The sequence below is a fragment of the Saimiri boliviensis genome, chromosome 14, assembly GCF_048565385.1.
Source record: "Saimiri boliviensis isolate mSaiBol1 chromosome 14, mSaiBol1.pri, whole genome shotgun sequence".
NCBI lineage: Eukaryota > Metazoa > Chordata > Mammalia > Primates > Cebidae > Saimiri > Saimiri boliviensis.
The window spans coordinates 21163984-21189770 of record NC_133462.1 but is presented as its reverse complement, the minus strand read 5'-3'; the positions used below and the strand labels follow the sequence as shown (position 1 = coordinate 21189770).

At 49.9% G+C, this 25787-nt stretch overlaps 2 protein-coding genes across 5 annotated transcripts in view; both read left to right on the top strand.

Moving 5' to 3' along the window:
- GARRE1 (granule associated Rac and RHOG effector 1) overlaps positions 1 to 6771 on the top strand; it is a 104309-nt gene extending 97538 nt beyond the window's left edge. For all 4 annotated transcript variants that reach the window (XM_039465597.2, XM_074386574.1, XM_003937330.4 and 1 more), the window contains exon 14: positions 813 to 6771. In XM_039465597.2, the coding sequence (XP_039321531.1) occupies positions 813 to 1121 (309 nt within the window). In that variant the 3' untranslated portion in view covers positions 1122 to 6771. The remainder of the gene's footprint in view (positions 1 to 812) is intronic.
- A 7791-nt stretch (positions 6772 to 14562) lies between these two features.
- The window catches only part of GPI (glucose-6-phosphate isomerase), a 49651-nt gene continuing 38426 nt past the window's right edge, over positions 14563 to 25787 (top strand). Inside the window, exons 1-5 of the mRNA XM_010347875.3 lie at positions 14563 to 14787; positions 15746 to 15836; positions 16176 to 16244; positions 18149 to 18268; positions 25567 to 25650. Of these exons, the coding sequence (XP_010346177.1) occupies positions 14666 to 14787; positions 15746 to 15836; positions 16176 to 16244; positions 18149 to 18268; positions 25567 to 25650 (486 nt within the window). The 5' untranslated portion in view covers positions 14563 to 14665. The remainder of the gene's footprint in view (positions 14788 to 15745; positions 15837 to 16175; positions 16245 to 18148; positions 18269 to 25566; positions 25651 to 25787) is intronic.

Sequence of the window (25787 nt, the reverse complement as noted above, 5' to 3'; positions counted from 1 at the left end):
GTATTCAGGCTGGCTCTGTGGGCATAGACTTGGGCTAGCTTCTACAGCTGCAGTTTTCAGAGGGCCTCAAAATAATGAGGGGTCTTTGTGGTAAATAACTTTGTGCAAATGATTAGCCACCTCGGCTGACTCAGAGCCACAAGAAGCTTTACGACTGTGCTGTCCAGTATGATAGCCATTCACCACATACAGCTATGTAAATTTAAAAACAAATTAAAAATTCAGGCCAGGCATGGTGGCTCACGCATGTAATCCTAGTGCTTTGGGAGGCCAATGCAGAAGGATGGCTTGAGGCCAAGAGTTTATGACCAGCCCGGGTAACATAGTGAAACACAGTTTCTACAAAAAAAGTTAAAAGATTAGCTAAGGTTGCATTGGAACCAAATTATTAAAATAAAAAAAGAAGAAAAAAGAAAAGATTAGCTAAGGCATGGTGGCACATGCCTGTAGTCCTTGCTGGTCAAGAGGCTGAGGCAGGAAGATGGCTTGAACCCAGGAATTTGAGTTTACAGTGAGCTATGATTGCACCACTGCACTCCAGCCTGGTTGACAGAGCGAGACTGCCTCTAAAATATATTTTTAAAAGAATTCCTCAGTCTGCACTAGCCACATGTGGCGAGTGGCTACCATACTGCACCATAGAAGCACAGAAGATGGCAATTAATACAAGGAGCTCTGTTGGACAGGGCTGTGGGAGTGAGCGGGGCTCTCACCCTGCTTTCTAGGCGGGAATAAGGGCCAGGGATCTGGGGAGGTGGGAAAAGATGACACATTGCCAGAAATGCCACTAAGAACTCTCTTCTGTCTCTCAGGATAACAAAACCAAAACATGGCCACCCAAAGCACCCTGGCAGCACCCTTCCCCGCTTCCCAGCACGCTGCCCAGCCCCAGCGCACCACTCTATGCAGTCACCAGCCCCAGCAGCCAGTGGAACGACACCATGCAGATGCTGCAGTCCCCAGTGTGGGCCGCGACTAGCGACTGCAGTACCGCCGCCTTCTCCTATGTGCAGACCCCACCACAGCCCCCACCCCCACCAGCACACAAGGCAGCACCCAAGGGCTTCAAGGCCTTCCCTGGGAAGGCTGAACGCAGGCCAGCCTACTTGCCCCAGTACTGACCCCAGGCCAGCCTGTCTGCCTGCCCAGAGCTGTGGGGACAAGTGTCCACACCCTAGGGCCGCCTAGCTGACACCAGCCCCTCAGAGGACCAGCGCACCCCATCCCAGGGAGGGTTCCTTGGGGACAAGGGTAGTGGCAGCTCCAAGCCTTTAAACCCGGCTTCTCAAACATTGGTGGCATCAGAGCCTTGGAAAGCCAGCTGGAGACACAGGCGTCTGGCCCTTAGGGGTGTGCTGGGGAACCTGCATGCCTGGTAAGCCCCACAGGCGACTCAGATGCAGGCACCATGGCCACACTTGAAGAAACACAGCTCTTGGGTTTTTAGTCCTGCTGTGTGTTGGGAAGACATCAAGCCTGAAAGCTAAGGGCATAACTGACCATTTTTCGGAAACCCTCTTCTCCCTCCTTCATACCTTGAGTGATGACCACACCAATCACTGTATTTTATAGCTGTTTTTTTCATGTAGGTTTCTAGTTAAAACATCTCCTGCCTAAAATGTATTGAATATTTTAAGATAACAGATATACTGGCTGGAGGTTTGTTTAACACTATCTTTATTTAAGCTTACACAAAATGGGCAAAATACAGAATATTTGTGATTGGAAGCAGTCACCTGGGGTTTCTGTGGGTGGACAGCTCCTCGCCACCCAGCGGCACCCAAGGAGTGTGGCCTTTCCCAGCGTTACGAAATCAGGATGGTGCAACCCATGTTGGAGGTATACTGCTGAAGGTTCATGGTGGTGAACCAGCCAGCTGCTGTCCATGTGCAGAGCCAGGCTGCACCCCCTGCCCTTTGATCCCTCCACACGTGGCCAGGGCACTGCCACAGTCCTCGGGGTGTGGTCGAGGGGCACTCAGAGACACTTGCACTAGAAATTGCTTTAACATTGTGAGCTGGCTCAGAAGGCAAACCAATTAAGATGTAGATAGAAATTAATTTAAGGTCTTCTCTTAAAAAAAAAATCCACCTCATTTTCAGTTAACATGTGCCATTAAACAGATAACATCCTGTGGATTTAGGGATATTTTCCAGCCAGAATGGATCCAGAAGAATTGAATGGTGCTTAAATTGAGAAATAATAATAAATATATCTATATAGAATAGACATATCCCACTGTATATTAATTGAGGTTACAGAAAGTTCTTTATATAAAACTTATTTAAATTTTTCATATTTCATCTTTGAAAAAGTCTAATTGAGAAAAATCCATAATATTTTCTGGTATGAAAGTTTGACAGTATTAATATTTTTTTTATATTTTCTTAAATCATTAAACCATTTTAATATATGTTAACTACTAATAAATGGTTTATTCTTTCTAACTCCATATAAGCTTTTCCAGAAAAGATTGTAATAACACATTTATGTTCTCATTTTTCTACAGATATAAGTAAATTTATATATAAAAATACCAAAAAGAGGCTGGGCGCGGTGGCTCACGCCTGTAATCCCAGCACTTTGGGAGGCCGAGGTGGGCGGATCACGAGGTCAGGAGTTCGAGATCAGCTTGGCCAATATGGTGAAACCCCATCTCTACTAAAAATACAAAAATTAGCCAGGCGTGGTGGCGCGTGCCTGTAGTCCCAGCTACTTGGGAGGCTGAGGCAGAAGAATTGCTTGAACCCAGGAGACAGAGGTTGCAGTTAGCTGAGATCATGCCACTGCACTCCAGCCTGGGTGACAGAGCGAGTTCCGTCTCAAAAACAAAAACAAAAAAGAATAAAAAAATATATATGTATGTACACACACACATACACACTAATTCTAGAGGACCCTTAGGGTGTCTGAGCCCAGCCACCTGAGTTTTTAGTACTGTGTTGTCAGGCTGTTCCCAGGCCTTGGGTGTTGTCTTTTGTGCTGTGTGGGGATGCGTTGCTGCCTGTATTTATGATCTTTCACCGTGGTTCTGAGCATTCACCTCACCATGTTTACAAAGAACTGTTTTGTATATAGACATTTTCAGGCACGTGCTTTGCACCCACCCTGCGTGGCTCTTGTCTGTGTTAGCTGTCACAGTGTGCACACTAATCTCTGTTAAAGTTGTCTGTGGCTGTTCTACTTGTAAGATAGTTTTCTGTTTCCTTCAGTAATGTGTCCACAGTACCCTGTATTTCGAGTTCTATTATACTGAAGTACTCTTGTTTTAATAGTGCCTCCCCATAGGCCTCACCTTGGACAGAGGTCAGTCCTTGATGCCCCAGCACAGGTGACATCGCTAATTGTCACTTTCCAGTTTGTTTTTCTCTATTAAGGAAGACATTTTCTAATTGCATCTCCATGGGCTGTGAGACTGTGTGAGGTTGTTTGTATAGTCTCCATGTAGGTGCTGTGTTCCTGGCACCGCTTTGCTCTGAACACTGGTAATTCCAGGTGCTGCGCTCGGCAGAGGGGTCTCGCCAAAGCGCATGTGTGTGCGTGTGTGAATGTGTGTGTCCTTTGCATGGTCAGGTGTGGCTGCCTTGCTCGGGCATCAGCAGGACATTGTGTGTATAGTTACAATGCTTCCAAACTGGAACTCTACATTTTGTATCTTACTTTTAAAGCTCCTATAAGTAAAATAACTATTAGCTTTATTAAAAATATACATTTAATAATACTTGGTATTTTTGTTTAAAATGAACTGCAGAGGACATTATGTCAAAAGCCTGCCTGATTCAATGCTTTGAAAAGCTGCACACTGAGTTGGTTTTTAGGTCAGCCTGTCCTCTGACTAGCAAGGGGAAGACTACTTGGAATATTATGGTGAGCTGAAGTGGATGGGCAGGAGGCAGAACAAGCAGCCACACTTCCCCTATTGGTTTCCCTAAGGCCTGAGCTGGTTTAGGTCCCTGTGCAGGCCTGTGCACAGGGGGAGCAAGTGCAGTAGTGAAGGAGATGTCCTCTGGAAGGGTGCAGGCTCTCTCGGTTGGGGTCTGCTGACATCCATGTCCCACCAGATGTGGATGCTGTGACTTGCCCAGCCAGCTTGTCCAATGAGCAGACCCAGGAATGAGGGTTTGTTTTACCGTCTTCCTACACCAGGAATCCAATCTGTGACAGAAATACTGTGCTTCACAGGGATAAAAAGGAACTGTCTTGGCCGGGCGCAGTGGCTCACACCTGTAATCCCAGCACTTTGGGAGGCCAAGACGGGTGGATCACTTGAGTTCAGGAGATTTGAGACCATCTTGGCCAATATGGTGAAACCCCATCTCTACTAAAAATACAAAAATTAGCTGGGAATGGTGGCACATTCTTGTAATCCCAGCTACTTGGGAGGCTGAGGCAGGAGAATCGCTTGAACCAGGAAGTTGGAGGTTGCAGTGAGCTGAGATCATGCCATTGCACTCCAGCGTGGTGACAGACAGAGGCTCTGTCTCCAAAAACAAACAAACAAAAAAATGGCGGTGGATCACACCTGTAATCCCGACACTTTGGGAAGCTGAGGCAGGTGGACCACAAAGTTAGGAGTTTGAGAGCAACCTGGCCAACATGGTGAAACACCACCATCTCTACTAAAACTACAAAAAATTGGCCAGGCGCAGTGGCTCACGCCTGTAATCCCAACACTTTGGGAGGCAGAGGCGGGTGGATCACGAGGTCAAGAGATCGAGACCATGCTGGTCAACATGGTGAAACCCCGTCTTTACTAAAAATACAAAAAAATAGCTGGGCATGGTGGTGCGTGCCTGTAATCCCAGCTACTTAGGAGGCTGAGGCAGGAGAATTGCCTGAACCCAGGAGGCGGAGGTTGCGGTGAGCCAAGATCGCGCCATTGCACTCCAGCCTGGGTAACAAGAGTGAAACTCCATCTCAAAAAAAAAAAAAAAAAAAAATAGAAAAAATTAACCAGGTGTGGTTGCAGGTGCCTGTATTCCCAGCTACTCAGGAGGCTGAGGCAGGAGAATCACTTGAACCTGGGAGGCAGAGGTTGCAGTGAGCCGAGACCGCACCACTGCACTGCCTGGGCAACAGCAAGAACAGCAAGACAATGTCTCAAAAAAAAAAAAAAAAAAAAAAAAAAAGGGACCCGTCTCACTGGATAATGCCATCCGGGGTTAAGCAGAAGGAAGATGGTATCATGAGAACCACAAATGGAGGGTGGGTCACATTTTCTTTTTTGGAGACAGAGTTTTACACTTGTTGCCCAAGCTGGAGTGCAATGGCACTATCTCGGCTCACAGCAACCTCTGCCTCCTGGGTTCAAGTGATTCTCCTGCCTCATCCTCCTGAGTAGCTGGGATTACAGGCATGTGCCACCACACCTGGCTAATTTTGTATTTTTAGTAGTGATGGGGTTTCTCCATGTTGGTCAGGCTGGTCTTGAATTCCCAACCTCAGGTGATCCACCCACCTCAGCCTCCCAAAGTGCTGGGAATATAGGCATGAGTCACCGTGCCCTGCCTCAACTCAGTTTCATTTGCAGAAAGACAGCACCTCATTGGAACCTTTTTTGATGAACTGAAGGAAATAGAGTAATGTGGGCATTAATATATAAGCTGCTGGTGTATGCACCACTCTTCATTCTGCCATGGTGCCCTGAAGTTCAGCATGGGCACCAAGTCCCAGAGCATTCCAAATGCACCTAAGGACAAAGTTGCTCAATAACCACGTTGCCTGAGTGTGCTGAAGAATACGCTGGAAGTTCATATTAGAAAGCTAGCAAGGGTTGAGTGTGCTGGCCCATGCTTGTAATACCAGCAGTTTGGGAGGCTGGCCTGGGAGGATCGCTGGAGGCCAGGGTTCAAGATTAGCCTGGGCAACATAGTGAGACCCTCCCAATGTCTTAAAAAAAAAAAAGGCCCATATTTTATTCAAATGTGTTTCCATTTAACACAAGCACCCAGTTCTCTTACTAGTTCTGATTCACAGCACTGATGGAAGCTGGAGGGTAGGAGTTCCGTAGCCCTGGCTATATGCTGATGAGTGGGGAGGGAAGTTGAGGGGATGCTACACTTGAGCTCCTGCGGGGGCCTTAGAGGCCTTGGCCTATGAGAAATGCTCAGGCAGCAGAGGTACCTGGGAGGCTTATGACTTTCCTTTCCCTCCTGGGGGCTCCTCGGATGGGGGGCTTCTAGCTTGGAGGCTGAGATGCTGTATGCCAACCATGGGGCTGTGAGGGGATGGCCTTTTGTGCACTGTGTGGCCACTGCTGCAACCTGTCTCCTAATGTGGAGACAGGAAATAAACCTTCCCAATAATCGGCTTCTTGACTGCCCAAAAGCCCTATATGTGGACAGAGTGACCAGCTGCCTTCCAGCCACAGATTCCCGGGAGTCTAAGGCATCTCCAAGGGTAGGCTCTGGAAGTAACACATGCAGCTGGCTGGGTCCAGGCCTCTGTGTGTTGGTTTGGGGACTGAATATGGCTTGAACCAGAATACTGACTTAAGATGTGGGCCTAGGTGAGGGATAAGGATTGTTTCAGGGGTGTCACATTCAGCATTCACTAATGTTACATAAGGGCTAGCAAGGGCTCCCTTGCTAGGAGCCAGGATGGCAAAGATGCAGTCCTTGCCTTTAAAACTCAGTATTTTGGCTGGGCACAGCGGCTCAGCCTCTAATTCCAGCACTTTGGGAGGCCAGGGCAGGTGGATCACGAGGTCAAGAGATCGAGAGCATCCTGGCCAAGATGGTGAAACCCCCCTCTCTACTAAAAATACAAAAATTAGCTGGGCATGGTCACACTTATCTGTAGTCCCAGCTACTCGGGAGGCTGAGGCAGGAGAATTGCTTGAATCCGGGAGGTGGAGGTTGCAGTGAGCCGAGATTGTGCCACTGCACTCAGGCCTGGTGACAAAGTGAGACTCCATCTCAAAAAAAAAAAAAATTAAATTAGTATTTTAGGGGCAACAACCCATCTTTCTCATCCTTGATAAGAGAACCACCATCCACCAGCAATCCAGTTGTTCGACTGATCCGCAAGTCCTACACGTGTATTCCCAACACACTCAAATTCCACCATGGGGGCCGGGCGCGGTGGCTCAAGCCTGTAATCACAGCACTTTGGGAGGCCGAGTCGGGTGGATCACGAGGTCAAGAGATCGAGACCATCCTGGTCAACATAGTGAAACCCCGTCTCTACTAAAAATACAAAAATTAGCTGGGCATGGTGGCGCGTGCCTGTAATCCCAGCTACTCAGGAGGCTGAGGCAGGAGAATTGCCTGAACCCAGGAGGCGGAGGTTGCGGTGAGTCGAGATCGCGCCATTGCACTCCAGCCTGGGTAACAAGGGCGAAACTCCGTCTCAAAAAAAAAAAAAAAAAAAAAAAATTCCACCATGTTCTTACATCTCCACTGCTATCTACCTGGACTTCACCTAGCTCCTGACTCTCCCCCCACATCCTCAGGGTTTCCCATGCACCCTAACCTACTTCCAAGTAGCCTTGCCATGTGCCCTCCAACTTGTACTTGTTGCTCCTAAGGCTCCTAGGACATCTCCATCAGTTTTCTGCGGTCAGAGCCCATCTTCCAGCCTGGCTTCATTTCTCATAGCAGTTAGCACCCTCCTACAATTTTGGGCTTGTATTTGTGCCTCACTAGAATGAAAACCCCACCGGAGCAAGGAGCGAGTCTTGTTCATGGCTACATGTTCAAGGTGCGGGACAGCTCCTGTGACCATCACAATGCAACGTTAGACAGATGAAAAGATGTGTTGCTGGGGCCAGAATTTAACGAATTCTAATACTGAGCCAAAAACAGAACTAGAGGCCGGGTGCAGTGGCTCACGCCTATAATCCCAGCACTTTGGGAGGCTGAGATGGGAGGATCACTTGAGCCCAGGAGTTCGAGGCTGCAGTGAGCCGAGATCGTGCCACCGCACTCCAGCCTGGGTAATACAGCGAGACTCTGTCTCTGAAAACGAAAAACACAGACAACCAGACGAGAAGACTCTCGCGTTGGGCTAAAGAATAGTATTAAATACATCATCAGGGGCTGTCCCAGGACTGGAAAGGCATTAGCACTACGATGGAGCTGCGGAGAGGCCCATGCAGGCCTAGAATAAATGTAAAGCTTTCTATTCTCGTGGAAACGCCTATGTACCTTGGGAAAAATGTTTTTAAGTACCTAGCAAAGGATTCACGGGGCTCTGATAACGAAGCCCCGAAACGACAAGACTCGTTCGCGCAGGCCAGGGCGAAAACCGAGAACAAACCCTAGGCCTTCTAGAGGCGCGACGAGGAGTCAGCCCCTTCACGCACCACTGCCGGTGTGCGCATGCGCACGGCCGCCCCACAGCGCGTGCGCACATTCACGCACCATGTCCATCCCAAACGTGCGGACCCGGGTGTCTGCGAGCTCTCGCCCTCTCCGCACCCCCGGCGCCAGACAGTGCGCAGAGAGCTGCGCACAAGCGCGAGCCCCGCCCCCGGACGTGCAAGCCCACACGCACACGCTTGCGCACCCCTCTCTCGTCTGCGCCTGCGCTCAACCCCGCCTACACCTGCTCCGTGGCCTCCCCGGAGAGGGTGAGCCAACTCCAGCAGCTCCACGGAACCCCAGAGGCACGGTTTCCTCGCCTTCGCCTGTCACCATGACTCAGCATCCTCGGTGGGCTCGCCTCCTCCCCCCAGCAACAGCTCTCGAAAATCCGTCGGCGTGGAAACGCCCCGCCCCGCTCCTGACTCCTTCAGCTCGGGCCCCAGAACTGACCACCGCACCAATCCCCTGCCCCAGTCCCTCTCCCTTCACCCCCATGACCACCTGTCCTCCAGGACCTGCCTGACCCCTCTCCAGCGGCCCTGAAGTAAGGCCTGGATATCTAAATGCCCATACCTCAGTTTTCCCAGCTTTAGAACGGGGCTCTTGATTGGAATGTGCTATCCACAGCCTGCAGTAACTGCTACCTTCATCAATACTCAGTGGCAGTCAGCTGCTTTTCTAGGGCTGTCTTATGCTTGGAACTGAATCTTTGCTATCCAGAGTTAACACTGTCCCAGTACTTCTTAACTTGCCTCTGCTGTCAGATGTACCCTCTGGTTTCCTCCTTTCTCGGGGCGAGATCATCTTGCTGGGGGCATTTGAAGGTACCCGGCTTTGCAGCATGCTCTCTTGGAATTTCCGGGCTAGGTTTCTTTCTTTTTTTTTTTTTTTTTTGAGACGGAGTTTCGCTCTTGTTACCCAGGCTGGAGTGCAATGGCGCGATCTCGGCTCACCGCAACCTCCGCCTCCTGGGCTCAGGCAATTCTCCTGCCTCAGCCTCCTGAGTAGCTGGGATTACAGGCACGTGCAACCATGCCCAGCTAATTTTTTGCACTTTTAGTAGAGACGGGGTTTCACCATGTTGACCAGGATGGTCTCGATTTCTCGACCTCGTGATCCACCCGCCTCGGCCTCCCAAAGTGCTGGGATTACAGGTTTCTTTCGATTATTTTGGGACAGTCCCTGGTCTGGGGGAATTACCCCTCCCAGCTTCACTGTCCCCTAAGCTCTGTGGTTTGCAGGACTTAGCTCAGCATATGGTAGTGATTGTAGTGATGGTGATAGACAAGAGAACATAAAATGACCTTATGGGTAGGCACAGTGATGCACACCTGTAATCCCAGCACTTTGGTAGGCCGAGGCAAGAAGATCTCTTGAGGCCAGGAATTTGAGACCAGACTGGGCAACATAGTGCAAACCAGTATCTACGAATAACAATAAGAAGAAATTAGCTGGGTGGAGTGGCTATGCCTGTAGTTCTAGCTACTCAGGAGGCTGAGGTGGAAAAATCGCTTGAACTGAGTTCAAGGCTGCGGGTGAGCTGTGGTCATGCTCTGGCACTCCAGTCTGGGTGACAGAGCAAGACGCTGTTTCAACTAATAAGACAGAACTGGGGTGATGAGGAGCAGAGAAAAGCATTGCCTCCTCTTCTACTTTCCCTCCACCTTTTTCCTGGGATTGAAGAGGGCTGCAGTTAAGCACAGGGCTCAGGAAAAAATCAGGCAGCCTGGGTTGATTCCCTAGTTAAGAGCAGAGTGCCCTTGTTTCACATTTCTTTCTTTTTTGTTTTTTTGAGACAGAGTCTCCCTCTGTCACCCAGGCTGGAGTGCAGTGCTGCAATCTTGACTCACTGCAGCCTCTGCCTCCTGGGTTCAAGCGATTGTCCTGCCTCAGCCTCTTGAGTAGCTGAGATTACAGGTGTCTGTCACCATGCCCAGCTAATCTTCGTAATTTTACTAGAGACAGGGTTTTGCCATGGTGGCCAGGCCAGTCTCAAACTCCTGGTCTCAAGTGATCCATCTCCCAAAGTGTTGGGATTACAAGCGTGAGCCACTGTTCCCGGCCCTGTTTCACATTTCTCTGTTAATTGGGTATCCCTCATAGGACTGCCATGAGGGATACATGGAGAGGATTTAGCATGGAGCTCTGCACATAGTAAACTTGGCTGGAGTAGTGGCCATGTTAGTTGTATTATATTATGATGATGAATGGCTTTGGATTAGTAATGACCTTTCTTTTTTTTTTTTTTTTTTTTTTTGGAGACGGAGTTTCGCTCTTGTTACCCAGGCTGGAGTGCAATGGCGCAATCTCGGCTCACCGCAACCTCCGCCTCCTGGGTTCAGGCAATTCTCCTGCCTCAGCCTCCTGAGTAGCTGGGATTACAGGCATGCACCACCATGCCCAGCTAATTTTTTGTATTTTTAGTAGAGACGGGGTTTCACCATGTTGACCAGGATGGTCTCGATCTCTCGACCTCGTGATCCACCCGCCTCGGCCTCCCAAAGTGCTGGGATTACAGGCTTGAGCCACCGTGCCCGGCAGTAATGACCTTTCTTAATACTTTTCTGTGTTTTCTTGCCATAACCACTGTGACTTAAAGCCCACCAGAAAGGAACCTGTTTCCTGCTACTGTAGAAAATCCAGGCCAGGCACAGTGACCCACCCCTGAAATCCTAGCACTTTGGGAGGCCAAGGTGGGTGGATCACCTGAGGTCAGGAGTTCAAGACCAGCCTGGCCAACACAATGAAGCCTGTCTCTACTAAAAATACAAAAACTAGGCTGAGCGTGGTGGCTCATGCCCGTAATACCAGCACTTTGGGAGGCCAAGGTGGGTGAATCACGAGGTCAGAAGATCAGGACCATCCTGGCCAACATGGTGATATCCTGTCTCTACTAAAAATACAAAAATTAGCTGGGCGTAGTGGCACCAGCCTGTAATCTCAGCTACTCCGGAGGCTGAGGCAGGAGAATTGCTTGAGCCAGGGAGTTGGAGGTTGCAGTGAGCTGAGATGGCACCAATGCAGTCCAGCCTGGCAACAGAGTGAGACTCCATTAAAAAAAAAAATACAAAAATTAGCTGGGCGAGGTGGTGGGCACCTGTAATCCCAGCTACTCAGGAGGCTAAGGCAGGAGAATTGCTTGAACCTGGGAGGTGGAGGTTGCAGTGAGCCTAGATCCCCCATTGCACTCTAGCCTGGGCAACAAGAGCGAGACTCTGTATAAAAAAAAAGAAAGAGGCCGGGCGCGGTGGCTCAAGCTTGTAATCCCAGCACTTTGGGAGGCCGAGGCGGGTGGATCACAAGGTCGAGAGATCGAGACCAACCTGGTCAACATGGTGAAACCCCGTCTCTACTAAAAATACAAAAAATTAGCTGGGCATGGTGGCGAGTGCCTATAATCCCAGCTACTCAGGAGGCTGAGGCAGGAGAATTGCCTGAACCCAGGAGGCGGAGGTTGCGGTGAGCCGAGATCGCGCCATTGCACTCCAGCCTGGGTAACAAGAGCGAAACTCCGTCTCAAAAAAAAAAAAAAAAGAAAAAGAAAGAAAGAAAAGAAAAGAAAATCCATATTAACTTTGGAGTTTCAAAGTAAATGTGAAACTTAAAAGTATGGGGAAAATCTGGAATAGTTGAAGCTTCTGGGAATCACAGAGGCCAAATTGCGAGAGGTGTACATTATGGAAGGTTAAAAGGCAGTGGAAACCTTGGAAATGGCAGTCATCAGAGGCCTCACCTCCTGCCTCTTCTCCAGTACCCAAAGCTGCTTCTGTGGGTTCTGGGTGGCTGGGAGAGGACACTGTACAAGACTGTGCTAGTGGACAGGTGAACACCCATAATGTCTTTGGAAAGACTTGGAGTTGTGAATGACAACTCCAAACAGAGACTAAAGGGAATTGTTGATATTCTAGCTGCAGGCAGAGGTGGCCTGGACCCGGGAACCTAGGCACTGTGAGGTTCACTCTGGCATCTCTCTAGGGGTCATTCTCTTCATTATTTTCCGCAAGACCAGGGACTAAAGCTCAGGTCTGTCCTTTCTGGCAGACAGCTTAACACCATACAAAGCAGAGACTTTCTGCTGCTGGCTACAGGGTCCTGGGAAAGGACCCTGTTTAGCTGGCCTAAGTTATTTACTCCACTTTGATGGATGCAGGCACGGGAAGAAACACAAGGGTAGGAGAGGATGGTTTTAGGCAACAACAGTCATCCATATGGTCACCAAAATAACCTACGAGAAAAAGGCAGTCAGTGGCCAGGTGTGGTGCTTCATGCCTGTAATCCCAAGACTTTGGGAAGCTGAGGCAGGGAGATTACTTGTGACCAAGGGTTCGAGACCAGCCTGGGCAACATGATGAAACCTCTTCTGTACAAAAAATAACAAAGCTTGTCTCTATAGGAAAAAAATTAGCTGGGCGTGGTGGTGTCTACCTGTAGTCCTGGCTACTCAGGAGGCTGATGTGAGAAGATCGCTTGAGCCTGGGAGGCAGAAGCTGTAGTAAGTTAAGATCGTGTCATTGCACTCCAGCCTGGGTATGACAGAGTGAGACCCTGTCTCAAAAAAAAAAAAAAAAAAAGAAAGAAAGAAAAAGGGGATTCAGTGGTTACTATTGGGCTAGAGTCATCGTGGGGATCACAGGGTAAGTGATAATGGGGCAGTGGCTGCTGAGACTCACCTTCTTACTGGTCGAGGTTCTGTTCTGAAACACCGGATTTAGGGTGGGAATCCTCTTCTGTGCAGATAAATAACTGGCTTGGAAGGCCCTGAGTGGAGTGTTTCTCAGAACCCCAATAGAACAGATACTGTTCAGCACTACCAGGGTTGTGGTGGTTGTGGACACTCAGTGAAATCTTAAGACTTGACAGTTCTTGGCCGGGCGTGGTGGCTCAAGCCTGTAATCCCAGCACTTTGGGAGGCCGAGGTGGGTGGATCACGAGGTCAAGAGATCGAGACCATCCCGGTCAACATAGTGAAACCCCGTCTCTACTAAAAATACAAAAAATTTGCTGGGCATGGTGGCACGTGCCTGTAATCCCAGCTACTCGGGAGGCTGAGGCAGGAGAATTGCCTGAACCCAGGAGGTGGAGGTTGCGGTGAGCCGAGATTGCGCTATTGCACTCCAGCCTGGGTAACAAGAGCGAAACTCTGTCTCAAAAAAAAAAAAAAGAAAAGACTTGACAGTTCTTAGAGAAGGGTCATGTGGACAGGGCTCTTCCCTGGAAAGTCCTGTGACCACTCAGTGACCACTCATTTCTTTTGTTGTCAGCCTCTCTGTATCTTTTTTCTTTCTTTTTTAGACAAGTTCTTGCTGTGTCACCCAAGCTGGAGTACAGTGGTGGTCATCACCACAGCCTCAAACTCCTGGGCTCAAGTGATCTTCCTGCCTTGGCCTTCTGAGTAGCTGGAACTCTGCAGGTGTGCACCACCACACACCCCGGTAATTTATTAATAGTATTTTAGAAGCAGCGTTTTGCTATGTTGTGCAGGCTGCACCTGAATTCCTGGCATCAAGCTATCTCAGCCTCCCAAAGTGCTGGGATTATAGGCAAGAGCACCTAGCTCCTGAGTTCTTTTAATGACTCACAAGGTCTTATGTGATCATGTTGCCTTCCTTTTGCTCTCTGGCCTTATCTTTTTTTTTATTTTTTTATTTTTTTATTTTTTATTTTTTTAGACAGTCTCGCTTCGTTGCCCAGGCTGCAGTCACTGCAATCTTCACCTCCCGGGTTCAAGTGGTTCTTCTGTCTCAGCCTCCCGAGTAGCTGAGATTACAGGCACACCTGTCTTTTAAGTATCTTTTTCTTAATTGCAACCCTGATTCTCAGCACCCTTTTCATCTTGTTTTTCCTCAATTGCCCTTACCAGCAACTGACACATCATCTGTTGTACTTGCTTATTTGGCATTTATGTATCCACGGCTCCTGAAATACATCCTGTAACGTGGAAGGTGTTCGATCTATAGAGTTTTGTCGAATGAATGAATGAGTGAATGAATGAAGTCGACCAGTGCAGTGGCACAATGATAGCTCTCTGCAGCCTCCAACTCCTGGGCTCCAATGATCCTCGGGCTCTGCCCACCCCTCCCCACAGCCACTACCGGGCAGAGGCCAGCAAAGCAGCGGCTCAAGGGGTAGCGAGAGACCCCAGATCAGCGGCCGCGGGCAAGGTCGCCCAGCGGGCACTCAGCCGGGGTGTCCGGGCGGCGCGGAGGGGCGGGGCCGGGGCTCGGGGGCGGGGCCGGGGCCGGGCCCTGCGCCTGCGCCATAAAGGCTGCTGTGCTTACCCCGCTCCCCGCTAGCTGAGCGTCGCCTCCGCTCCTTCCTCCTCGTCGCGAGTCTCAGCCCGCGTACCTTCTAGTTCCACTATGGCCGCTCTCACCCGGGACCCCCAGTTCCAGAAACTGCAGCAATGGTACCGAGAGCGCGGCTCCGAGCTCAATCTGCGCCGCCTCTTCGATGCCGACAAGGAGCGCTTCAACCATTTCAGGTGCGGGCGGGCGGGAGGCGGGGGCTGCCACGCGCGGCGCCCGGAGCCCGGCACGCGGGACTGGGGCTTGGTGGCGGGAGCAGCGGTGCCCGGGGACCCCCGCCTCCCACCTCCCACCTCCAGGCCGCGGATGGGGACCTAGGCCGAAACCGCACTTCGTCCTTGGCGTCTCCTTGGAGCGCGTTCCTGGGGGTTTGCGGCCTTGCCGGGGGTCTCGGCGTCGGGGCTGCTTCGTCATGAGGGAAAACGGGCCCCTCCATGGGGACATCTCCCTCCCCTCCTCCACCCCGTGCAGCCCCGGCCTTTAGAGTAGGAGCTGCTTTCGCATTTGTGAGGAGAGGCCCTGGCTGACGCAGCAAGCGGGAAAGGGCTGTCCCCTTCCATCCGCTCCTGGCTACATGGGCTTAGGACCTTCTGCAGGGCGGCCAGCCGGGGTGTGGGTGGGGGGATTTGAGGGAGCCGTGTGGAAGGGTGGACACGTTGGGCGTGATTCCTGCAGAAGAGACCTGTGCACGACCGGGAAGTGCGAAGGAGCGTTGGAGGAAATCATGGGCGGGGTGGGGCCGAGCGAGCTCTGATCTCTGATGCTGGTGGAGAGGGGCGGGAACGACTGTGACTCCGGACTAGACGTCCCGATGGCCAACCCTGTCATTTGGATGGGTGCTTGAGTAACTTGAGGCAGAGAGTGGAAGCCCTGGGAGAGGGTGATCGCTCCCTTCAGGCCGGTCTCCTCACCTACGGTCTGCCTGTGTGAGGATGGCTTCTTTCTCTGTCCTGCTGTTGTAGATAAGCCCAGTGGGCTGGCAGGTGACAGACACCACTATTGTGTTGGGTGGCCGTGGCCCTTGTGGGGCGTGTCTCAGGGAAGATGTTTCTTCTGGGAGCAGCTCCTGCTCAGGGCGCAGCTCCCCACTAGGGAGACCAGGGTGTGGTCAGTAGCATCTGCATCTTTCTGCAGCTTGACCCTCAACACCAACCATGGGCATATCCTGGTGGATTACTCCAAGAACCTGGTGACGGAGGAAGTGATGCGGATGCTGGTGGACCTGGTAATGTTCTGCTTGGGGAGGTTTAACTGGTAACCCACAGAATGGTTGGCGAGCTGGGCTCCTGGGAGCCCCTGGGACCTTGAGTGTCTTGAGTATTTCCTCTCACTGGACCTCGGTGATCGCCTCTGTGCTGGTGAGGCACCTGTCCCTGGCTTAAGTTGGTCCCAGGGACCCCAATGTCTGATGTCTGAGCAGACCCTTCCCAGACAGTGAGAGAGGGAACTAGGCAGCAGCGAGCTGTCTGTCTCATTGGGGACAGCACCAAGCCTTGTGCTCAGAGGCTGACACTTGAAGTGGCCAGTGTGGGTGGGACCAGGCTTCAGTATTGCCTCTTCCTAGGCCAAGTCCAGGGGCGTGGAGGCTGCCCGGGAGCGGATGTTCAATGGTGAGAAGATCAACTACACCGAGGTGAGCAGGCTCCACATACCCTCTGGGCCTCTTCCTTCCCTTTGGGGTTTTTCCGACTGTTAGCTGCATCACCCTGTGTCTTCACCCCTTCTCTTGGGCAATGCTTTTGCTTAATAAGGGGCCTGAAGGGCTTTTTCCTCCTACTGTAGCAGGGCTTTGGGGTTTGTCTTCCACAAGATTGGCTGTCTAGGTTTGGTGAGCCTCTTGGAATGGTTCCCAGGTCTGCCCGGGAGGAGCACATCTCAGACCCAGAGGGAGTGTTTCTCAAGGCTTGCTCAGACATTCTCTCTCTCTTTCTTTCTTTCTTTCTCTCTTTCTCTCTCTCTCTCTCCTTTCTGTCTTCTTTTATAAAGACAGGGTTTCACCATGTTGGTCAGGCTGGTCTTGAACTCCCGACCTCAGGTGATCCGCCCGCCTCGGCCTCCAAAGTGCTTGGATTACAGGTGTGAGCCACCACGCCAGGCCTTGCTCAGATGTTTTCTTGGAGAAGTGAACTCTAATATATCCTCTGCAAGTTTTAGTAGCGACAAGTAGAATCTTAGGTCACTAAAGACTTCTGCTTACTCAAGCAGTAGGAGTCAATAGGAAGCAGTGGTGAGGCCAGGCCTGGGGGCCCCTGTTCCTGACTCAGTATGGGAGCTAAGCCTGGAGGTATAATAGACAGTGAGCACCCAGACTCTGTCCTCATTGTGTCATTATCCTCTTCTTACATGTGAGGAATCAGAGATTCAGAGGTCACATCACTTATCTAAGATGTCATTGCTGTAAGAGGCAGAGTGGAGATTCACATTCAACCCGTCTTGCATTGCAGAGAGAGGATCCAGTCAAGGAAGGCTTTCTGGAGGGGTGCATTCGCCTGTGAAAAGTGGGGCAGAAGTGGAGTCGGCAGGGTGAGGGTGGGGTGGCATGAAGCCCTCCACCTTAGCAAGCCTCTCACTGGGTTGAAATCCTGAGATGATCCTTTGCCTGCCCACCTGGGGTCTTTAGACCTTCCCTCAAGGACTCTTTAGGCTGTTTCACTCACGCGGCCATGCCAGCCACCTGGCACCAGTCACAAACTTCAAGTCTGGTTCAGTTCCTGGCAGTTGGTAGTTACTGGGATGCTTGGTGAGGGAAGCTTGAGTTGCATGCCTTGTTGCAAATCCAAGGAGCTGAGCACACTGCCCAAAAGGTGCCAGCAAACACCATGGACACATTCTGGGAGGATTAGGTTACTTGAGGCTTCATGAGCGCTCATCCTCTGAAAGCATTTACTTATTTATTTATTTATTTTGAGATGAAGTCTCACTCTGTCGCCCAGGCTGGAGTACAGTGGTGCAATCTCGGCTCACTGCAACCTCTGTCTGCCGGGTTCAAGCCATTCTCCTGCCTTAGCTTCCTGAGTGTCTGGAACTATAGGTGTGTGCCATGCCACCTGGCTAATTTTTCTATTTTTAGTAGAGACAAGGTTTCACCATGTTGGCCAGGCTGGTCTCAAACTCCTGACCTCAAGGTGATCCACTTACCTTGGCTTCCCACAGTTCTGGGATTACAGGTATGAACCTTTGCACCCGGCCTCTGAAAGCATTTATTGCTTGTTTCTGACACGTGTTGTCACCATTATCTGCCTTTGCTCACTATTCCTCTTTTCTCTCACTCTTCATGCCCTGAGCACCTATGGCGGGCCCTTGGGGCCTGTCCTAGGCATATTTGGGTCCCCTGCCCAACCTCCTCCTGTCTGCATCACATAAGTCCTTGGGGAGCTCCTACCTCTGTAATCATACAGTGGGTTCTTGGAACAAGATCACGGGGCTAACAGAGACCTCAGGTCCTGCCTGTCTAGTGGATAAGGGCCGAGCTATCATCCAAGCTGGGAGTATGTCTGCCCTGGGGGACAGTCTTCACACCCTGACCCCCATCCCCAGGGTCGAGCCGTGCTGCACGTGGCCCTGCGGAACCGGTCAAACACACCCATCCTGGTAGATGGCAAAGACGTGATGCCAGAGGTCAACAAGGTTCTGGACAAGATGAAGTCTTTCTGCCAGGTAAGTGGCTGCTGGGCTGGACTCGCCCTTGGCCATATGTGTGAGTACTTGAGAATCTGGGAGCCCTGAGGGGCAGCGCTTTCCCTCTTAGAAGCAGGATTCAGGCTCTTACTGCAGCTTAAGGGAGGGGTTGCCTGTATGACCACTGATGGGTCTCAGCTGAGGCCTCCCACAGTGCTAGAATTACAGCTGTGAGCCAGCGCACCTTGCCAGAGGGAGCTTTTTCTAACCTTTTTTGTCATACATCCTTATCGCCTAGTCTAGAAACAAATAAAACATTGTAAAATTTCCTCAACCCTGGCTGGGCATACTGGCTAACGCCTGTAATCCCAGAACTTTGGAAGGCCAAGGTAGGTGGATCACTTCAGGTCAGGAGTTCAAGACCAGCCTGGCCATCATGGTGAAACCCCATTTCTACTAAAAATACAAAAATTAACCAGGTGTGGTGACACGTGCCTGTAATCACAGCTACTCAGGAGGCTAAGACAGAAGAATCACTTGAACCCGGGAGGCAGAGGTTGCAGTAAGCCGAGACTCTGTTAAAAAAAAAAAAAAAAAAAAAAGGCCGGGCGCGGTGGCTCAAGCCTGTAATCCCAGCACTTTGGGAGGCCGAGGCGGGTGGATCACAAGGTCGAGAGATCGAGACCAACCTGGTCAACATGGTGAAACCCCGTCTCTACTAAAAATACAAAAAATTAGCTGGGCATGGTGGCGCGTGCCTATAATCCCAGCTACTCAGGAGGCTGAGGCAGGAGAATTGCCTGAACCCAGGAGGCGGAGGTTGCGGTGAGCCGAGATCGTGCCATTGCACTCCAGCCTGGGTAATAAGAGCGAAACTCCGTCTCAAAAAAAAAAAAAAAAAAAAAAAAAAAAAAAAAATTCTCATCCCTGTTCCCAGCTAACCCCTCTAGTCCTAGCTATTCAGCTGTTTGTGGGAGGATAGCTTGAGCCTGGAAAGTTTGAGACTGCAGTGAGCCGTGGTGACACCACTGCACTCCAGCATGGGCAACAGATTTTCTGTGAAATCTTCCAGAAAGTTCCTGTGCATGTACACATCTGTCATTTCTTTGAAGCATGCACGCACTTGCACATGCACACAGGTTGTTTTTTCCCTGCTCCTCTGCAGCTTATTTACACCTGGAACTGTGTAAGCAGTGTCCCTGTGTCAGTGACAGTGCATGTAACATGCCTCTTTTTCCTTGTGTAGGGTGGTAGGGGTTGCCTCAGAGATCAGCTAAGTTTCCCCATATCAAGCACTTTGCCTCAGTGTCTATCGTAGGGGTGATTCTGCAGGGGTGAGTTGGCAGACGTCCTCAAGCATAGAGAGCGAGGGTGATGCCGGTGTGTCTGGACTGTGCATGCTCTGAGGGTGATCATCTGAGCTCTTGTCAGCTGTGATCATTTGCTGCTTGTCCTAAGTGGCTACCACATGTGTCTGGTCAAAGTCTGGTTACCTTGGCCAAGAGCTACTTTGTGACCTGAAAAGGTGCCAGGCCTGGTGGCTTACGCCTGTAATCCCAGCACTCTGGGAGGCCAAGACAGGCGGATTATTTGAGGTCAGAAGTTCGAGACCAGCCTGACCAACATGGTGAAATTCTGTCTCTACTAAAAATACAAAAAAATTAGCCAGGCATAGTGGCGAGCACCTGTAGTATCAGCTACTGGGGAGGCTGAGACAGGAGAATTGCTTAAACCCAGGAGACAGAGGTTGCAGTGAGTCAAGATCGTGCTACTGCACTCTAGCCTGGGCAGTAGAGTGAGACCCCGTCTCAAAAAAACAAAAACAAAAAACTATCTCTGCAAAAAATAAATAAATTAGCCAGGCATGGTGGTGTATGTCTGTAGTCTCAGCTACCTGGGAGGCTGAAGTAGAATTACTTGAGCCCAGGTGGTTGAAGCTGCAATGAGCCTAGACTGCGCTACTCTCCTTCATACTGGGTGATAGAGTGAGATGCTGTCTTAAAAAAAAGGACCTGATAAGATGCCAGAATCTAGGAGAGATCTTAGCATCAGTCCTAAAGTCTTGGCAGCCATGTTGGTGGGTCTTCCTAGGGCAAGGAAGTTGTGGGGTCCTGATGGGAGTCTGGATTTCCAGAATGCTGCTTAGGGTGATCAGTCCATGTGATGGATTTTGGGTGTGTGGCAGGGCCTTTCCAGCCATCTGCTGTGAGTGGCAGAGCTGATGTGCATCAAAAGCCTAGTGCTATGTAATTGCTCTGGGTGTGCTCAGCCATGCCACATGGTGAGGGTGGCACTGCACTGTGTGGGGTGCTGTTTCCAGGGAAGCTTTCCCTTAAAACTGGCCACTAGAGTACCTGACTCAGGCTGATGGGGTATTTATAGTTCAAAGAAACTTGTTGAACAGCAGCAATTCCCTGGTGAGGAACATTCCACGTGGCTGTGCTCCCCAAAGTTTTCCAAGATTTGGTGAAGATGTTCACTGTGACCTGGATTGTAGTAGCAAAACCTAAACCCAATCTGTACCCATTTATCAGGGGACTTACTAAGTAGACTCAGCATATATTCATACACTGTCATCCTGGGCACCGTTAGGAATTAGGAAGCTATAGTTGGATTGGCCTGCCAGGGTGTTCAGGATGGACTGGGAATTTGAAAAAGGAAGTTGCAGAATTGGTGGGTATGGTAAAGCCTGATTGGGTCAAATGACGGCTGGGTGTAATTGTATTAAAGATAGACCTTTTCCCTCTGGGATGCTTCATTATAACAAACTTCTGACAGCGGGGAAGGAGACTTGCTTCCCCTCCGCCCCCGCCCCCACCCTGCCGCTCTGTTGCCCTGGCTGGAGTACAATAACGAGTTCTCAGCTGACTGCAATCTCTGCCTCCCGGGTTCAAGCGATTCTCCTACCTCAGCCTCCCAGGTAGCTGGGATTGCAGGCGCATGTCACCATGCTCAGCTAATTTTTGTGTTTTTAGTAGTGATGGGGTTTTGCCATGTTGGCCAGGCTGGTCTCTAACTCCTGACCTCCGGTGATCCGTCTGCCTTGGCCTCCCCTAGTGCTGGGCTTTATAGGCGTAAGCCACCATGCCCAGCTGGGACTTGCTTTTTCTAACCTCTTTTGTCATATACCTGTGAGGGAGGATTGAGCAACTTATTTATTTTTTTCTGTATCAATGGAAATTTTCCCATGGCAGTTTATTTAAAGAAAAAGTAGGGCTAGGCACAGTTGCTCACATCTGTAATCCCAGCACTTTGGGAGTCTCAGGCAAGAGGGTTGCTTAAAGCCAGGAGTATAAGATCAGCCTGTGAAACATAACAAGACCCTGCCTTTAAAAAAAATTTAAACGTCAGGCGAAGTGGGTCACACATGTAATCCCAGCACTTTGGGAGGCTGAGGCAGGCAGATCATTTGAGGTCAGGAGTTCAAGACCAGCCTGGCCAACATGGTGAAATCCAATCTCTACTAAAACTACAAAAAAAATTAGCTGGGCTTGGTGGCGGCTATTTGGAGAACAGGAGTTCGAGACCAGCCTGGCCTTGAATTAATTCCAGCTACTTGGGAGACAGAGGGAACCCAGGAGGTGGAGGTTACATTGAGCCAAGATGGCACCACTGTACTCCAGCCTGTGTGACAGAGAGAGGCTCCGTCTCAAAAAATAATAATAATAATTTATAGCGGGGCATTGTGGAGCACACCAGTAGTCCCAGTTACTTGGGAGGCTGAAGCAGGAGAATTGCTTGAACCTGGAAGGCGGAGGTTGCAGTAAGCTGCACTCCAGCTTGGGTGACAGAGCAAGATTCCATTTCAAAAATAAATAAATAATAAAAAGAAAATAATGTTGCTGGATCTTGTTTGTGTATACTAATTTTCTATTGATGTGTGGGAAATTATTCCAGAATTTAGCAACTAGAAACAATAATCACCATCTCTTTAGGTTGGGAATTTGCAGCGGCTGCGTTTGGTGATAGTGGGTCAGAGCTAAGGTTGCAGTCAAGATGTTGGCTGAGGATGTGGTCAGTTGAAGGCTTAATGGGGGCTGGAGGGTCTGCTTTGGAGATGACTCACTAGCAGTTGTAGCTTTGGTAGGCAAAGACAGTTGGAGTGTCCTCATGACAAGACAGCTTATTTCTCCCAGAGTGAGTCATCCAGTAGAGCACAAGGGAGATGCCTGGAGGTCTTTTGTGACCTAATGTCAAGATTCACATGCTTTCTTTTCTTTTCTTTTTCTTTTTTTTTTTTTTTTTTTTTTTATGTGACGGAGTTTTGCTCTTGTTGCCCAGGCTGAGTACCATGGTGCAATCTTGGCTAACTGCAGCCTCTACATCCTAGGCTTAAGCGATTCTCCTGTCTCAATCCCCCGAGTAGCTGGGACTACAGGTGCCTGCCACCGTGCTGCCTATTTTTTGTATTTTTTTAGTAGAGATGGCGTTTCACCATGTTGACCAGGCTGGTCTCGAACTCCTTTTCTCAAGTGACCTACCTGCCTCGGCCTCACAAAATGCTGAGACTACAGGGTGAGCCACTGTGCCTGGCTACGCTCTTTCATTTCTGTAATACCCTGTTGGTTGTACAGCTCAGCTCTGGTCATCATGGGAAGGGACTGCACCAGTGTGTTAATGCCAGGAGGCAAGGACCACCGATAACCATCTTAGTAGAAGGTGGGTGGCTACCGTAGTCTTGCTTCTGGCTCCTAGTGATTGCGTTTCTTCCACATCAAATACCTCACTCACTTCCTCCTAAGTCCGTATCCTATCCTGTTACAGTATCAGAAGTCTAAAACATCGTCTTGTTGAGTACAGGTGTAGTGGTATCTACATTTCCTTCAGTACAACTCAAGTACAGTTCCTTTCAATCTGAAGACATGCAAATTTAAAAAGACAAGTTATTTACCCCTCACACACCCAACATACAATGGTGAGGTGGGCATAGGATGACTAGTATGTATGGGTTAACTTGTTTTCTTTTTCTTCTTTTTCTTTTGTTTTTTATTTGAGACAAGATCTTGCTCTGTCGCCCAGGCTGGAGTGTAGTGGTAAAATCACCCACTCACTGCAGCCTTGAACTCCTGGGCTCAAGAAATCCCCCACCTCAACCTTCTGAATTGCTGGGACTACAAGCAAATGTCACCTCACCATGCCTGGCTAATTTATTTTTTGTAGAGACAAGGTCTTGCTTTGTTACCTAGGCTGGTTTCAAACTCCTGGGTTCCAGTGATCCTGCTAGGATTATAGGCATAAGCCACTGTACCTGGCCTGCATATTTAGGTTTTCATTATGCCCACACTGTAGTTCTGGTACCAAAATCTGTATCAGTTACCTATCATTGTATAACAAATGACACCAGAACTTGGCTTCAAACAGCCGTAAACACTTTTTTTTTTTTTGAGATCGAGTCTCGCTCTTTTGCCCAGGCTGGAGTACAGTGGTATGATCTTGGCTCACTGCAACCTCTGCTTCCTGGGTTCAAGCAATTCTGCCTCAGCCTCCCAAGTAGCTGGGATTACAGGTGCATACCACCACGCCCAGCTAATTTTTTTTTTTTTTCAGTAGAGACAGAGTTTCACCATGTCAGGCTGATCTTGAACTCCTGACCTTGTGATCACCCTCGTCGCTCCCTCTAAAGTTCTGAGATTACAGGCATGAGCCACTGTGCCCAGTCTAGCAGTAAACTTTTGTTACTTCCCACAGTGTCTGTGGGTTAGAAGTTTGGGAGTGGCTTACCTGGTTGGTCTTGGTTTGGGGATCTCTCATGAGGCTGTAGTCAAGATGTTGGCCAGTGCCCCAGTTATCAGAAGGTTTGATGGGTTTGAAGGACTCCCCTCTAGGGTGTCCCATACACAGAAAGCGAGTTGGCTGTGACTGTCGGATGAAGGCCTCAGTTTCCTGCGGTGTGGGCTTTATAGAACTCTTAGGGTCTTTACAGCATGATAGATGGCTTCTCCAAAAGCGAGTCATCCAAGAGAGCAAAGCAGAAACTGCAGGTTCTCTGAACTCACTTCTGAAGTCACATTTCACCCCTTTCACAGTATCCTGATTTGTGCATAGGCCATCCCCCCCAGCACAAGTGGGAGCTTTGCAGAGGCATGAGCTCCAGGAAGCAAGGATCACTGGTGTCTGATTGGAGACTGAGTGTGGGTCTGATACTCCTTTCCCTGGCAGAGCCCAGTCACAGTTTCAGCATTTTACATCTCTTGGTCTCTGGCATACTAGTTTCTGCCAAGTTATCCCTGGTTTTGCAAATTCTGACAGTGTCACTGTGAGGTAGGGATGTCTCCTCACTGCTGTAACCAGGAAACAGTCTAGTTGGTGGTAAGTGTGCATGGTAGCTCACGCCTGTAATCCCAACACCGTGGGAGGTCAAGATGGGAGGATTACTTGAGGCTAGGAGTTAAGAGACCAGGCTGGGCAACATAGCGAGACCCCGTCTCTACAGGAAAATAAAACAGGCTGGGCACGGTGGCTCACGTCTGTAATCCAGGCACTTTGGGAGGCCTAGGTGGTAGATCACCTGAGGTCAGGAGTTTGCGACCAGCCTGGCCAACATGGTGAAACCCCATCTCTACTAAAAATACAAACAATTAGCCAGGCGTGGTGGTGGGTACCTGTAATCCCAGCTACTTGGGAAGCTGAGGCAGGAGAATCTCTTAAACCTGGGAGGTGGAGGTTGTAGTGAGCTGAGATTGTGCCATTGCACTCCAGCCTGGGAGACAGAGTGAGACTATATCTCCAAAAAAAAAAAAAAAAAAAAAAAAAAAAGGAGGCTAAGGCAGGGCGTTTTGTTTGGTTTTGGAGTTAGGGTCTTGCTGTCACCTAGGCTAGAGTGCAGTGTTGTGATCTTAGCTTGCTACAACTTCAACTTCCTGGCCTCGAGCAATCCTCCTGTCTCCGCCTTGAGCCACCCTTCCTGGCCCCTAAGGCACAGTTTTAAAAATAAATAAATAGTGAGGCGCTAGGGCTCACGCCTATAATCCCAGCACTTTGGGAGGTTGAGGTGGCCGGATCACTTGAGGCCAGTAATTCGAGACCAGCCTGGCCAACGTGGCGAAACCTCATCTCCACTAAAAATACAAAAAAATTTAGCCAGGCGTGGTAATGGCTCAGGTCTGCAGTCCCAGCTACTCAGGAGACTGAGGTACAAGAATTGTTAGAACCCAGGAAATGGAGACCCTGTCTAAAATAAATAAATATTGTAAATTGTAAACAAAAAAATAGAGGCACCTGCGACGGACTGAAAGCTGAGTCTGAGGCACCAGGACATGGCGGTAATGATGTTTTTGATCAGTGGCTTACGCCTGGGGGTTTGGGCTGATGCCATCTTCCCCTCCCCCCCGTGCCAGCGTGTCCGGAGTGGTGACTGGAAAGGGTACACGGGCAAGACCATCACAGACGTCATCAATATTGGCATTGGCGGCTCTGACCTGGTGAGGAGAAAACTGCCTTAGGGTAGGGTGGGAGTCTGGGCACTGTTGGTCCCATTTGGGGCCTTACTTTCTCCAGGGATGGGACCTGGCTGTCCCCACTTTTCGTAGGCCCTGAATTCTTATTCTCTAATGCTGTG